General features: G+C 42.1%; 1 protein-coding gene across 2 annotated transcripts in view; it reads right to left on the reverse strand.

Moving 5' to 3' along the window:
* The window catches only part of scube1 (signal peptide, CUB domain, EGF-like 1), a 48,777-nt gene extending 34,276 nt beyond the window's left edge, over positions 1 to 14,501 (reverse strand). The window contains exons 1-4 of one of the 2 annotated variants that reach the window (XM_005935312.3): positions 14,181 to 14,501; positions 11,819 to 11,935; positions 7,042 to 7,131; positions 1,166 to 1,282 (exon numbers count right to left, since the gene is read on the reverse strand). In XM_005935312.3, the coding sequence (XP_005935374.1) occupies positions 1,166 to 1,282; positions 7,042 to 7,131; positions 11,819 to 11,935; positions 14,181 to 14,304 (448 nt within the window). In that variant the 5' untranslated portion in view covers positions 14,305 to 14,501. The remainder of the gene's footprint in view (positions 1 to 1,165; positions 1,283 to 7,041; positions 7,132 to 11,818; positions 11,936 to 14,180) is intronic. The other variant, XM_042226050.1, reaches the window with a different exon arrangement.
* Between the last annotated feature and the right edge of the window lie 2,107 nt (positions 14,502 to 16,608).

Raw genomic sequence — 16,608 nt, forward strand, 5'->3', positions numbered from 1 at the left:
CAGAAATTCACACTAATCACTTAAATTCAGTGGAGCCAGACCCTCACAGATCTAAAATAAGAACGAAATTCCTCCACAAACTGTAACAGGATGGCGATTCAACACAAAATGATATACACTGCTTGTCAAACTTGCCTTGATTTAGAACCAGCTGACAAACACTTGAATTGCTTTTCCAAACAGATGTGTTTTTATGAATTAGCAGTTTTTTGCAAACCTTCACCAGTCTGTATATCAGTGACATTCAGTGCAATTACTGAGAAATCATTTTTATTTGCTAATCACAAGGTTGCATTTTTACTCTAGTGTGAATGAAACATCACATAATTTTGTTGATAGTCAAATTTCTTCAGCTGGCTGTACTTCGGTGATTCATCTTAGAATAGTGTTTGAATGCTTTACTTTCACTAAAGAAAAGCTCTCAATTGTTATTGGGTATCTTACAATATTAGGCGCCTCGAGGCGACTGTTGTTGTGATTTGGTTCAATAAAAATTGAATTGAATGAAAGGTCCTGAGGAGCTGAGCAGAGAGAAGCCCCTACCCTCTGGGGTTCTTCCACCAACTGAAGACAAACAGACAGAAGTGGCCTGCTCTGCACTGCTGGACGTATGAATGCAGTCTTTAAAATGAGAGCTGATGACACATTCTCAGATTGTTTGGGACCGCTATTCTGCTCTTTATAACCTCTTTATGCATTTGAAAAGTTCAAAAACAGAAAACCTTGAAGCCCTTTTGTTGCTTCTTTGTCCAACCCTGACAAAAATAAAGACTTGTGTGGGACTGGGCTCCAACCCAGCCACAGACCCACAGGTCTGCCTTACTCCACGAGGTTGTTTGTTTAGAGGAAAGTCAAAAGGCTATAATAATGTGTTTGGATTGTTAAGGCCCACGCTGCAGCATCTTCTCCTCGGACCACCGTCATTGACGTCATAGCTCGGCTCCCAGAAGGGGAGAAATGCTCAACTGCAAAACCAATAACAAGCAGCAGCAGAGCAAATGACCACGAACGAAGCTTTGTGCAGATCGAAGTGAAGCGGATGGTGAGGCCAGAGTTTGGCTGTGGATCACTCAGAAAGCAGTCGTGTGAACCGTGTAAAACTAACCCTTTCCACTCACATAAGTCACACACATGTATATTCACACACTATCTTCTCTTTACTGACCTTTGCATGTTTTTCCATCAGGCTGGAGGGTGAATCCCACAGGGCAGCTGCAACGCACCCCCGTAGCTGTGTCTTTACACGTCCTGTCGCAGCCGCCGTTGTTGACGGCACAGGTCTCTGCAGACGGCAGGGCAGAGATGGGAGAAAGGAAAGAGGGCTTATTACCATGTGAGCCCTACCTTTGAAAAGATGAAAAAGCTATTTCTGACACCTGACACAGGTTGAGACAAAGCTTCATGCGGTAGAAGAATACAGTATGAAATGACAGCACAGTGAACTGTATTCTCGTCTCATGTAGCTTTGTCAACACACAGATGAATCCTATGACAACTGCAGTTTTTATGAATGGAAGAGTTTTATATATTCATTTACAACACTTGGTAGTATACACACGTCAAGATTTATTATAAACAATGTATCAAAATAATGATAAACAATGTATCAATACAACAAGACAAATTCCACTGAGGAGTGTGAAGAACTCTGAGATCGGTCCTGTTTCCAAAAGTGACAAGAAAACACAAGGGTCAGTAGATGAAAAATAAAGTTAGTGGATTGAGTGCTGTAAGTCTAGAAGACATTCATCAGAGCTCAAGTGTATATTTTCCTAGAGAAAAATGTTCTTGTATCTGGTGGAGATAAGTATTCCCTGAGCTGATCCTAAACAAACACAAGTCCATGGTAACTCTGGCTTACCTGCCCAGCTGCTGTTGCTTTAGCAAAGCTCAACACAAACCTGCTCAATGGGCCTGCAGAAGTGCTGAAGAGGCTGAAATTTGACATCCAGAGGAACTGATTAAAACTACACCTAATAAGGAAGATTGGCTTTGTATCTGTTCTGCTTCTGGTGGAGGTGACTGAGATCCAGAGAAAATCGTACCAAAGTATTTCTGTAAGGAATACTAGAATATAGTATAATAACAAATTTAAGGAAACAAACACATCTCAAAAACATCCAATCTAATTTGTTTAATTCCTAAGAAGATGACACTCTGGACCTTAAATAGCGTTGGCAGGGACGCCCCCCACCCCCTTTCTCTTGGCAGCTTTTCCTTTAATTAAAATGCTAGGAGATTGTGTGCCCGAGTGAAGTAAAGAGCAAAGTAGGAAAGGCCTATTCAGTCAGGCAAACACATCCACATCTAAAGGTCAGTGCATTAGCATAATGCCCTTTCAGAATGCAGAGTCACAAACACATCTGAGCCAAGATGGCTGATGTTTGCTATCAGGAAACAGGAAGGTATTTGTACATTTGTTTGTTTTCCCTCATGCAGCACCAAACAACATCAGTCTCACGCCACCATCCCATAATCTGTGCTTTCTGGTCCGTATGTGTTTGTCACTCTGCATTCATCATCCTTTTAATGCCCATTTCTCTTGCTGGAAAAGTTTCCAAGCAAGAATGCAAAATGATTTCAAATGTAAATGTCTGGCTCAAATGAAGCATTTCAGGATGACAGCTGGCAGTTTTGTAGTTGGTGTGCTGCAAAAATATAGCAAAGACTGGAAGGAGAGATACCTCGACATCCAGGCAAGACACAGCAGAGCCCTGTCCCGGACTCAGGCCTCTGTCAAGTGTGTGTCTCACAAATGTCTATTGCATTGAGGTCAGTGTGTCTGCATAGGTGTGTACAGTAAAAGTGTATGTGCCTGTCAGTGTGTGGAGATGTTGTTTATGGGTCAGGGTGATTTATACCGAGTACAGTGGGCCCTATCATTAGCTGAGGGTGAGCCTCTCTATCGCCACGCCCAGCCCAGCCCCAGGGCCAGGCTGAGCTCGGGAGTATTGATGAAATGCTGGGCCTGCCTGACGTCCTGCACAAGCCCCTCATACTTTCCTCTCCAAGCCTATAACTCCAAATACTTCTTTCAGGTTTATTTGAGAGTGAGTGGTGGGACTTGTAGCAATAATCCGTTCTTTGTATTTTATTTTTATTTTCTACGATGGAGGGTGGATGCAAAGAAAAGAGAGACTGGTGCTTGCTGAAAGTTTATGACAGTGCTTGCTACCAAACAAATACTCGCTGTAGTCTTGTGTTCAACATGCAGAAAAGTAGACCTGAAGATGATATTTCAGCTGTGGGCTCTGCGGTGAGTACGTAACATAAATTAAATGTGAGCAGTTCAGCGTAGACGGCTGCCTTGATTAAAACAGAGGTCGTCATATGGTGATTTCAATGATGCTCAAAGATCGCCCTGCAAAAATAACCTCATTCACTTTCTCATGTCTGACCTTGTTAAAAAGTAACAAAATCTGTCAGTTCACAGCTCTAAAGTGCACACATTAACACTAATTGAAATTTTGCTTTCATCCACCGCAGCGTCTTCCTGATTGCTGGTTGCTTGTGTGCACAAGCAGTGTACCAAGCATTACAGTTGATGAAGTTAATATTCATTATTCAGGTTATATTCATTTACTTAGTCAATTACAAGAAGACCCTGCGATGTGCACAGCTGCTCCCTTTGATTATTCAGTATCACGTCCATACATCAGATATGGACTCTAAAAACCCCAAGAAAGTGATATATGCAAATTATAGAGGTTTCATTCAAACATTCAAACTTAAGCGATGCCTCTGGTCAGAATTCTTTTAAAAAATGTAAATTTAGAATTCTGCAAGTGACACGTCTATGTGTCAGTAGCCTAAAACACGCCATTTAGTATGGCTGCTCCGAGTAAAGTTAAAAATGTTCTCCTCATTGCTAAGCATTCAGAACTGCTTTTGCCAGTGTGGTTAACAGGGGTCACATCTTTTTCCTTGTGTCTTGTGTATTTGTGCACATTTTAAAGGCTTGTTATGTTTCTTAGAGCACTGTTTGTTGCTGGAATGTGAGCTAATCCCTCAAAAACACACCCAAGTCCCTGACAGCCTCACATAGTGATCATCCCCCAGCTCCATTTATTAAAAAATACTGGCAACTGCCAGTGGTACCCCTCAGCCTCCTAACAGACACACCTAAGGTATACACTACAAAATCTTACGTCACCTTGTTCTCAAGTTGTAGCATTCACAAACGTTGGCGTCCACGTCACCTGGTGTGGGGATGATAATAGCCCATGTAAAGCCTAGCTCAGCTCGGTAGAGCTATTTTGTAGTATATTTATATTTTACATAATTTTAATATTTGACCATAAACATATATATGCTTATACTTGTTGATGTAGCCATTTTTAAAACTGCTATTGTTGAGAGGAGGCTGGAAGATGATACAGACTGAAGAAGAGTCCAGCTTCAGCTGTCAGGATTACAACAGGCCACACAGGAGAAGAGGAATAAAAGGTAAAACAGTTGTACATACATATCTGTTACACTCCTTACATATTAACACTGACTGCTGTTGCCAACTCTTTCCATGAGAGGAGGACACATCTCCTATTTATTTAAGCTGGGGAGCATAAAACTGTGCATGCTAAAGCAGAAAGGATTAGGACCTGCTGCACTGCTGTAAAAAGGGAACAGTGGCATGACCTCTCAGCACTCGACAAGATCCACTGTCGATCCTGCGGTGGCCATGTTACTGAGCTATGTATAGAAACACCAGTGTTGGGGAGTAACGGAATACATGTGCCGCCGTTATATATTTAAATACTAAATATGAGTAACTGTATTCCGTTACAGTTACTCTCATTGAGTAACGTAACAGAATACATTCCAAAATACATTTTGGGGCATGTAATCTGTAATCTGTACTGGGATACATTTTAAAAGTAACCTTCCCAACACTGATAAACACACACATAAACACACGTGACACACGATCAACTGTGATGATTTCCCTTGTAGCACCATTTACTTATTTATTTTTACATTTTGCTCTCTCCTGTACCTGATCCACTTTTAGCTGCTCATACAATATTAACACCATGAGCTGTCACAGAATGATTTAAGCCTAGTCTCTTTCCTCCCTATTTGCCCTCTCCCTCTCCTTATGGCTCGTTTTAGCAGCACATTTTCATTAGAGCCTCGGCTGCAGCTCGATCAGTCTTAAACACTGTGTCATCTGCAACAACGAGGGTGGACACTGCAGCACCATTTCTCTCAGAAGCAGAGAGAAAAATGATAGTAGTGTCAAATCTAACATACTGATGCTCTCAGACAGTTTCAGTGCAGCAGTGGTGAGGTCTCTGTGCTCTAAGGAAGCACATATACATATTTATGCTCACAGATCTGAAGGAAGCATGTGAGGTATTAATGTTTTACAGAATTAGGGTCATGTTTAGGACCAGGCTAATATCTCTCTATGATATGTTAGGGCACAAATCAGCATTTATCAGTGTCAGTCAAATTTTAATTCAACAGCAGTTATTATCAGGAATTGACTTGTCACGTCAGATGGGTTCTTAGTATTTAGTTTGGTTTGGGTAACACATGTGTCACCTGCTGTTTGCTGTAAATCTAGTCTCAATAGAGACTTTGGACATGGAGCTGTCCAACACGACTTATTTCAGCTCTTATGGGAGTCTGCTGCATGGTTATTATTGGTCCAGCCAATATGGTTAATGGTTAAAAGCTAAAATGGAAAGATCTTGTTGACAACCAGCTAGGCATCAAAAAAGGAAAGAGTAGATCTTTATTACACATGACATGAATGAATTAGAGGCGCTGCTTGTTACAGAATCGTGTTTCTCTGTGGAGGTTTGTGCCATTCCAGCGTGGCATACATGACAGACTTTCAGCAAACCTGTAACACTACTTTTGGGGCAAAATCAGAAGAGGAGGCTTGCTGATATGACAAGAGATGAAGCAAGGTTTAGAATGTGAGCAAATCAAATATTTGGTAAAAAAGATGAATGGGAGCGGAGAGAAAATGGAAGAAAAGCTAAAGAGGAATGAGGAAGCCTGCGAAACTCAATTTTCCATCCTTGCTTCAAGCCACAGTGGCCAGAACCTGCTTAAAGAAAACTCGTGTAAGTTTGAAACATGTTTTAATGGACCACAGAGTATACAGGACATTTGGTAACAGCAGGACTTTAAGTTGCTAGACTCCTGTCTGAGAAACAAAAAGACCCCAGGCATTTAAGTAGAGTAGAAATGTGTTGCTTCAGAAAAGGCACATCTTGACTGATCCACCCATTTGATTTGGTGAAAATCTGATTGATTGAGGTGCTACAAAGTCATTTTAAAGGTGTTAAAGTAACCACGCTTGATGATAGGCTCCAAACCTTCATTAACTCAATCGTAGTTTGATGTTTTTAGCCCACCCTTGGTGTTTTTGGAATTAATTACAATTGGGATTAAGATTAGTGGCTCCAAAATTTTCACCAATAGCACAGACGCTGATCTGCAATAAATTTAAAGGCGGAATAGATGGATACATCCTCATAAAGTGGTACAAACCATCACTGAACCATCAATGTGAACCAGGGATCTGGCTGCTACAGTTTCACAGCCTCTTACCTCTTCGATGGCTACGGTTATGAGAACGTTCTGCTAAGTACAGCTGGAACCTTTTATGCTACACTTGTGTCAACATGGGGAAAGTTGGGTCTATGACCTTTATTTTTCTATAAAGCCTTTTGTTTTGGAGCATCAGTAATCAGAAATACAGGAAGTGGAAAACAAAACATTTGGAGTATAACTGGGAAAGTAAATGTTAGTCACTGAGAAAACCTTCGAGGCCTCCAGAGGTTTGAAAAGTAGAGTCATTCAGTGAGACATGTTTTACCCGTGTTTTTAAATCTCATCAGATATGAGAAAAAAAATAAAGCAAACTGTGACTGTGGGGGTAGATGCAGTGAGCCCCGAAGGGTTTCCAATTTTCTCTTAATAAAATTTAGTTAGAGAGGAGAAGGAGAAGGGCGCGGATAGGAGTAGAGTCGGGAATACAAGCACAAGCGCCATAGCAACACATAGAAAGAGGAAGAAAAGAGTTACCCATAAGTAGCCGCCGTTTCACCCGCTTGTCCACATCAGCTACTGACGTGGCATTGAACTCAGAGCTCTCAATTGCAGCCTCATCTTTCTCTAAAACACAAGTAACAAGGGGACAAACAGTGAGCAGCAGGTTAATGAGAAGCCCAAATGACCAGACCTTCAGCCCCTCTTGGCGTTTGAGCAAAAAACCAAAGCCAAGAAGCAAGAAGCGATGAAGAGGCGCCAAAATCCCTGTTAGAGTGTTAATCCCCAAACAAATGATGAACCCCCAGAGCAAATTAAAAGAACAAAACAAAATGAAATGAAAATGATCAGTATCAGTGTGGAGCTTTCAAAATGAAGCGGTAGGTAGACAATAGGTAGGGAAGGGGAGGAGCTTCAGGGCCCACATATGAGTAGATTTGTTTAATGATAGCGGTGTGGGGTTTTAGGGGTGGGATGGGGTTGGGATGAACAGTGGGATCGGGGTTTATTTCTTTGATGGAGCTTCTGTCTTAGACCAGCCATGCTTTGTCAGCAATGATTTCCTCACATTAGGATGGAGGGACACGAGAAAGAGAGGGAGGGGAAGTCACTCGTGGAACATGTTCGAGACGAGCTGCCTTAAACGTGGGCACAGAGACGAGAGGGATGACAAGAAAGAGCAGAAAGAGTGATGCACAAGAGGTCACAGGGTGGAAGGAGTTGCCTGAAGAACTGAGCAAAGATGAGATGATTGAGAGAGAATGAAAAACACAGAAGAGCAGAGAAAGAAGAAAAACATCAGTCCCATCATGCCCCACAGTGGGAGAGCTATATGAAGGAAGGAGGTCTGAAGGGATGGGGTTTGAAGGGGGTGTAAGGAGAGCATGCAGAGAAACAAAAAACAGGAGGAGGTAGTCTGGGGGCAGCGCTGGTTGCCTGTTTGTCTATGGCACATGTCACAACTGGCTTTAACAGTCAACGCTGGAAAAACCACATTCCCAAAGGCTGGGCAGCGGAGGTGGGGTGGGGGTGGAAGAAGGCAGTCGGATGGCTGTTAAAGAGGCATGCATGTGCTGCATTGGGGATGGTAGGTTTGGCGATGAGCAGGAGAGGGAGGTGGTCTTTTATTGGGCTTGAGCCATTAAGGCCTGAATGAGCATCTCTGTGAATGCACGCCACTCGCTTCAAAAAGGACAGGCCTTGGATGTACATGCTCGGTCTCATGAGGTGGGGATGGGGGAAAGGGGCATAGATAAGGGGGCAATTAACGTCTGCCTCAGCCTGCGACCATTTTCTCCCTCTCCTCTCAGGCACATGATGGACAAAGTGGAGGGCTCTCTGAAGCACACTCAGGGATGAATGCAGGCTTTTCTGGTGCTGAGCTAGTGGATAAAATGTAGTTATTTGAATGTGTGTGAGTGCCAAAGCAAGAGCTGCTGCATACCATCTCTTGTGTGAAATAATCTGTCAGAGTGGGAGACATAGTGGATGTGGATGTGTCAGACAGGTTTAGAAGGGGTTGAGGGAGAGAGGTCCCAGCCACTCATCCCTAAAGAGTCTATGGGACTAAGTGGTGGTCGAAGTCCCATAGAGAGGGGAGTTGCTTTAGAGAGCCAGACCTACAGAGAATGAGGAGTGGGAAGAATTGAACCACTCTACTACTACAGCGAGGAGGAGATGGTAAAACCAATGCACTGGGGACGAAACAGAAGGAGCAGTGTTGCTAAAAACAACAGCAGCAGCAGCAAAAGAAAAGTCCTTCAATTAAAAAAGAAAGAAAATTGAAAGAAAAAAAGAACAAAAGTGAATTACAGGCTCTCCTATGCAGCTGAGCAAGCAAACAAACAGCCAGACAGATTAATGAAAGACAAACGGTCGATGTGGCATGTGAGCGACGCATGCAGCAGGAATGGCAGGTAATAAGGTGAGGATGGGTGAACCCTCCAAGTCCCTTTTCCTCGGTTAACATGTATGGAGCAAGAACAGGTACAAGTGGATGGAGTTGCAGCGACTTTGGTTTTTAACCAGTCTGTGAGATGGAGGGTGAGGAGGTAGTGAGAGAGCTGGAGGAGGAGGTTAGCTTTGCTTTTATGGGAGCTTTCTCTAAGATCAGGCTGCAATTGAGATTTCCATTTTTAACCACAGAGTCTAACAAAAGGTCCCCCAACCCATAGTCACTCTTTCCTCTCGTGCACTGAGGATTAATCCCCGTATCCACCTGATTCGGTTTGAACATGGTTGCTCAGACAAGACAGGCAATCAGGTACTATCACCAGAAAGCAGGAGGAGGGAGGAGGAAGAAGGAACAGAGGAGTAGCGCTATATAGAAAGGGTCAAAGGGGGTGGGGGTTAAAGGTAGGCCCATAAAGCAGTTGGGACACTCAGACAGAGGGGTCCTTGCTTTGATCAAAAAATGAAGAGAGAGACAGACAGAGAGAGAGAAAACACACAAGACACTGGGAAAAGAGGGAGAGAAGTGTTCCCGCTCTCATTTTGCTTCCTCTTCACAGCCTTTTCTTCATCGAGTGTTCCAGTTCTTCAGAGCAGCTGGAAGGAAAAAGGGTTAGTGGCAATCAAAACCCGGCGCTGCTGAAGAGCAGCACAGCAACCTGCTCCAGTGTTAAGGCTGAGACACAGCGAGGCAGGTGTGTCCAGTGTTCAAACACAGCCATCAAAATGTCATCAGATAATTATGTGTTCACCAGTGTTCACAGACACGACTGACCATAGACTCATCAGCTCATCCGTAACATTAAATATGAAATCACACTTTAGGTTTTAACCTCTCCTTGATGTATACGTGTTGTGTTCACCGAGGTTCAGCTGGCAGTTAAAAACCACACCACAGTCTCATCCGAAGCTCTGAACTCGATTGCTAATAATCCAAGGATTTCTGTCTGGAAACATACTTTGACCTTTTCTGGAGTTCCAAACAGCCACATAAGACTCATTTTGCTATCCTTAACTTTCTAAATATGAGGATCTTCCAGCTTTCAGATGTCAACCTCCATCTCATAATACACATAAACGCCTGGTTTTTGTCCTATTTTCTTTAGCTGACTGGGATATTGTCATTGCTTTTGATCAGCAGCTCTTTTAGCAGGAGACAGAGATTTTTCCTGTGCACCAATTTAACTTGAACAGATGGTCTCTGCTCTCATTTAGTCTGAGCCAAAGTGAAGCTTCTTCCTTAAAACTTTAAATAACTAAGAACAGCAACTGAAAATACTAACTATGCTTAATAATTCACTCCCCAAAATTAAATAATTTTCACAAATATTACACAAGAATGGTCATTTTAAGGACTGTATCTAGTCTGCCATTTCCTTCGTGCAAACAGTGAAAACGTTGTTTATTCCGTACTGTAAGACACCGGAATATCTGCGCTGCTCACAGTCCAAACTAGCCAACACAGGAATCTACCATGCAAAGTGTTTGAGAATCATGAGAGGCCACCTTCACGTCCTACTGCAAATCCTTACAGTAGCGACATTGATTTAAGTACACTGAGGACCCTGACGATTATTAGAATATGTAATCTGACGATCAAAAATACAAGTGATCATGTGTGTAACAGCAGCACTTGTACCCATATACTTAAACTACGACAAGCTCTGATAAACATGCTCTGAGAGCCGGGTTGTAGTGATGAAAACTGCTTTCAGGTTTAGCAAAGTTTTTTAAATTTAAGTCAACAGTAAGAAGGAAAAGCTCTGAATGGCTTCACATACCTGGAATGCCTTATTCATGCTTTACTGATCGGAGAGCGAGTGAGATGAAAATGAATCTCCTCTAAGCAAGAACCAGGATGTGTACAAATGATCTGTGTGAGCAGAGACAGCTCCCTACTGCTCGCTGACTGAGCTCATTACTTCTGATATAATGAATGTGACTATTATTCAATATGTGTTTAAAATATGTCACCACTCTTTCCTCGGTCCTGACATGTTACTGCTGGCATGCTTAATAAATACGAACTTTAGCTCTCCTAATAAGTTAAGCTTGGATACAGTAGCAGAGTTGGGTTTGAAAATCATTGCACTGAATCTTTCATTTGCATTTTACATGTTTTTGGGGAAAAAACATTTATTTGTGCTTCTTCAATTATATAAAAAAGCAGAGTTATTTTAATTTGTTACACTATATTCTCTCTTGTCTTACTGTGTGTGTGTGTGTGTGTGTGTGTGTGTGTGTGTGTGTGTGTGTGTGTGTGTGTGTGTGTGTGTGTGTGTGTGTGTGTGTGTGAACTTTTACTCTTACACAAGCATATTTAATCTTACAGTATCACATGTCTTATTTATATAAACCATCACTGACGGTGTCAGTGGTTCTAACTATGCTAACAACATGTTCAGATATGATTCCCAAAGAGTGGAGTATATTATAAATTCACAGTAAGTTTGACAAATGACCTGAAAACTTTAAGTAGTCCTGGAAGTATGAGTTACAGTCAGGTCTCCAACTATGATTAACTGTACATGTATCGCAGTGTTCCCTTCCTGTCGAAGCCCAAAACATTAGTAGAAATTCTCATCAAAGCTTTGAATCCATCGTCTTTTTTAAGGTGTGTGTGAAAAGCTTCCTCGCTCCCTCGTGTTCACAGAGCTTAAGTACGGTAAGGTTGAGGCAGTATGGGGGAAGAACTTTTAGGTGATCTGTCTGTTGGCTCACCAGCTCCAACCCCCCGTACATGTTACTCTTTGTTCTAAGCTATAAAACTGTCTGAGGCCTTCCATTATACAGCAGATGTTACAGTCAGGCAGCTGTGAGAGCTTCGGGGTGTGTGTAGAGAAACTCGGTGGCTGTCACTCACCAATGCAGGTCTTGCTGTCTGAGTGCAGGGCATACTTCTGGTGGCAGCCACACACAGGCCCCGTGTCTGTGTCGTTGCATGTGTGCTGGCAACCGCCATTTCCATAGTTACAGGTCACTGAAGATAACACAGACATCAGCTCTCTTTAGAGTTTATAATACAGTGCCAGTGTTCATTTACTTGTTTATTTGTCTATATTTGTTTACATTACTGATCTCCGGTCATTTGTGCTGTAAGACGCAATCAGATTTATGCTGGTCAACAAGTCAGCTTGACGTGAGTGAGAGGACAGAGAGAGAGCTAGAGGAGAATACACTGAGTGGGAATTAGATGGGATGGTAGCAGAAAAGGGAGAACAAGTAAAAAAGAGAGGGAGTGAAAAGTTATTACGGTGGAAGAAAGGGCGAGAGAGAGGAAACGCATACTGAAGCATGGAGGAGAGAGAGAGACGGGGTCTAACGGACGGAGAGGAAACTGAGCATCATGTTCAAATCATTTCCGTAGCAGTTTCTATATGTTGCTGTTTCTGAAACGACCGGACATTTTAAATACAAATACGCATAAAAAACACGAAACCATCAATATTTGTCTGCCTTCAAAAAAATCAACACCAGGGAAAATCCTGAAGGAAATTCTTTAGTGTAATAAACAGCTTCGATGTTTCAGGTTTCAAGTTCAGACTGCAGAAGCTGGTTAGGGTTTGGTCAGGTTTCTGTTCCTCGGCCCTCAGCAGCAAATAATAAATCAGCGTTCAGATGCAGCAACATCTAGAAACTAACAGTAAACCTCTGTGTTAAGGTCTGATATGTTTTACTCTTTCATCCACCTCAGCCTGGATGGAAAGCTAGCTTTATGGCTCCACAATAACATCAGAGTACCTCCTTCTTATTTGCAGCACAGGAGCTTTGTCTCTATAAGGGCACAGGAAGAACTGACTGTGTTGGTGATTGCCATCCTGGCTGCTGCCAGGGCCTAAGGAGCTTGGAAAGAAAAGTGTCTGGACTTTTTTAAGTTTCTTGAAGACGTTCCACCCAAGAAGCTTCTTCAGTTTTAAGAGCAATTGGTGGAGAGTCCCAGATTTAAGCCCTATGGGAGTGTCCCCAAGGGGGTCACGGACCCCCTATTGATCCTCCACCTAGTCACTTGGTTATGAGAGGTGAAACGTCTTCAAGAAACTTAAAAATGTCCAGACGCTTTTCTTTCCAAGCTCCTTAGACTACAATGACCTGGATGAAGCTTCACAGACCAAACAGTGATTACTTACGTGCACTGAATAAACTCTATACAAGACCAAAGGCTTGAGTTTGGTTATTAACCGTTCAGGGAAAGTAAAGTAAATCTTCCTGTAGTACTCAGGAACAGTGTCTGTTCTTAGTATCTAGCAGAGAAATCCAGTTTCAGCTTTTGTTCCTTGGAACATAAAAACAATCACCTATGAATTCCTATGTTATCATTTTTCCATCATTTTCAGGTCCTCCTATTTTGCCGAGTGTTCACAGGTCACAAAAACCAAGTGTAAATAGAAAAACTTAGATCCTTAAGACTCTTCATCCTGTGTCGATTAAGAACATCAAACACAGAGAACTGGAAATGCGATTAACAGGCATAAGAATGACAGAGGAAAGTGAGGTCTGTGCGTCTGTATGTGTGATGCTGGAGGCTTTGCAGTCTGCCAGTTCTTTCATCACTCATTTACTACCGTCCACTGCTGCCATGCTCAACAGGCCAGCACAGCACCGGGTCCCTTGCCGCTAATGAAATATTACCACAGTGGGGGAAACATTAGAGCTTTTTTGAGGCTTTCAAAATCTTAACACTCTCACTGCCTAAAAGTATAGCGAGATGATTTGCCAAACATTGTAAGTGAAAGCTCACTTTCCCCCATCAAAAACAGCAGCCCAAAATTCCAGGGCTGCAGGCTCTAGGTGCGAGGAGTGAGAAACAGGAACTGAGTTGCAAAAGGACATGAAATCGCTCTTCTGAATCCTTCAGCACCTTCAGCTTGGCTTGAAACGCTTAGCTGATTTTGGTATTAAATGTCCAACCGTATATTTTACCACGGGAGGCCCGGTGGAATTGGTCCATTCATTGCTATTGCAGATGTTTATAACAGGAACATTTTGATCCTTCGTGGCACTAATACATCACCTCAATAAAATCAGGTCTATAACACAAAGTGATAATACCTTGTTGTCATGTGAATTGTAAAATACAACGACAAGCCTGCCGACTAAACATTCACAAACACACATCTATGAAAAACGTATGTAGACGTAAAAGGCACGCTGTGTCAGTGAGTTGACAGTGACACGGGCACTGTGTGCGTCGGTTTGGGTAAGTGAAGGTCAAATGTGATACATACATGTGCAGTCCTTCTGATTTTTGGCCAGCTCAAAGCCAGGACGGCATTCACACGACACGCCGCCTTTCCCCGGAGCTTCCCTGCAGATGTGGGCGCAGCCGTGGTCCTTGTTCATGCAGTTCATTCCATCTGGGTGGGAACACGGAGAATATTTAACACTTTACATAAAGAAAGCTTTTTTACCTGATTATACAGAAGCGAGAGGACAGTCCTGATCTTGACTGACTTAGCCCCTCAGTCTGAAACAAGCCTTTTTAGCTTTAATGAATTCTACTATTTGAAACTACTTTCTATGGGCAGAAATCTGTGCCATCAGAAACTGAATTTGAAAGAGTTAAATTTGAATTTGAATTGCTTGGATTGAATCTGAATTGTAACTTGAATAAATGCTTTTACAAACTGAATATGAATTATCCTAATTTGAAATTCAATTTATTGGTTTGAAAATGATCATCACTAAATTGAAATTGAATTTTATATTTTGAAAATGAATTCATTTGCTTTGAAACTGCATTTTACCCTTTAAAAATTTAGCTCTCGAATAATTTCAGATTCACTTCTCACCATTCAATTTCAGTTCCAAAATTCAGTTTTTGGGACTTACATCCGGAGTAATGAGCGCAGATTAATAGAGCTACGTTTTACTAGCGGACCGAAAGTGTTACTGACGGGAATCTACAGCATCTTGAGCTGAATTAAGACTTCAGAAGTCATTCGTCATGTCGAATGACCAGCGGAAAAACTCTCAGGTTGGTAATAAATGTACTACATGTATAAGAACAAGCGTCATGTTAACAAATGATAGCCGTACAGTAGCATTACAAAATGCAAAAAGGAGCCTTGAGTGTTGAACCCATATTACTCCAAAGGTGGTTTTTAGTTGTCTAGCTGACTATCCCGATTCCTCTGCTGACATCCTTCACCAACTTCATCATCCTTACACCCTTAATCACAGCTGTAAAAATCCCACAGGGTGCCGTAATCACACACGGCAGGTCAGCCGCAGTATTAAAAGGAGACAGCAAGGAGACTTGTAACTGAAGAACTGTGGTTTCTCTGTTAGATGTGTTATATGTGACAGCAAGCCCAATCTTCAGGGTGAGCTGAACAGCCAAGGGTCATTAAACCGCTGCTTTTCTTTCCTAATGCTACGAGCCAGAATGATGCTATCTGAAACCTCATTCTCACACACGGTAGAATCTCGACACGTCTTCATCAGGACCAATTAAAGTCTACATGTCAATGTTTGACCCATCTCAGCTTCCACTAAGGCTTTTTCTTGTCAGCACTTACTATTTCTTTGTTCTAGTCTGTTCATCCATTCGTTCAATCACAGAGGTCTGCTTGATGTGCTCTTAGTCTACTCCTGGTGATTTACAGAGCACATTGTGGCAAGAATATGTGAAATAGGACAGGGGAGGAAGCAAAGAAGCAGAGGATGGAGGATCAAGTAGTGAGGAAAACGCCAGCCAAAGATATCACTGAGCTCTGGCAAGAAATGGGGAATTCGTTTGGGTTTGTGTCACAATCAACTGACTTTCTCTACAAAACAGAAGTTGAAAATTTGATAGGGGGCTTCAGTTTGAAAGAACAGTTTGTTTCATCCTCGTAAGAAGTTGTTTTTCTTGCATAGCTTTTTAGTGGCTGGTTGCTCATACGACTCCTTTCACTTAATAACTGTTGAACAGTCTTTATTCTCCTGAAATGGGAGTGATAATGAATGATTAATGATTTTTAACTGTACACTCTTAATTTGACTATTCAATCAAAGTGCAAAATCAAAAGCACTCATGCAGGAACATACATTTACATGTACATTTACATAGCTGACAAAGAGTAAAACCAAATCCACCTCACATCACATAATTCAGCCAGATTGGCTGGTACTGATATGCAGCCAAATCTGGACCCTGTACAACTCATAAAATTAGCAGACCAATGATGCTAGAGGGTAAAAAGCTCTGAACATATGCCAAAGCATGCATAGATCTTATTTGAAAACTAAACTCATAAGAAAGCACTGTTTCTACAACTGGTTTAAACTTTGGAGAAGTCAAATAAACGGAGAGAGAGCGAGAAGACGGACACAGGCCGGGCCGTCAGCACAATTGAGCCTAAAACAGCAAACAGAGCTGCGGGCGCGAACTGTGGCCAACATGACGAGGGGGTTAGGCTGCCTGGCTAAGCCTAGAGCTCACTGACACACTCAGTGTGCTGCATGGGTTACTGGTGAAAAACGGCAGAGGTTCATGGACCAGATCTTAAGACGTTAGAACTATAATAAGTGTATGAAAATAAAACAAAGGATTTTTTTAAACCCATACGAGAAAATGATAGCGGTTGAATCAATTCCCATTTTAAAAAAAGTTGCACCAATAACAGAACAGTTAGGTGAATAAACACAACCGTAAGAAGAAGTCAAAATCCA

The sequence above is a fragment of the Haplochromis burtoni genome, unplaced genomic scaffold (assembly GCF_018398535.1).
Source record: "Haplochromis burtoni strain Fernald_Lab_line unplaced genomic scaffold, NCSU_Asbu1 Contig_193, whole genome shotgun sequence".
In the NCBI taxonomy this organism is placed as follows: Eukaryota; Metazoa; Chordata; class Actinopteri; order Cichliformes; family Cichlidae; genus Haplochromis; species Haplochromis burtoni.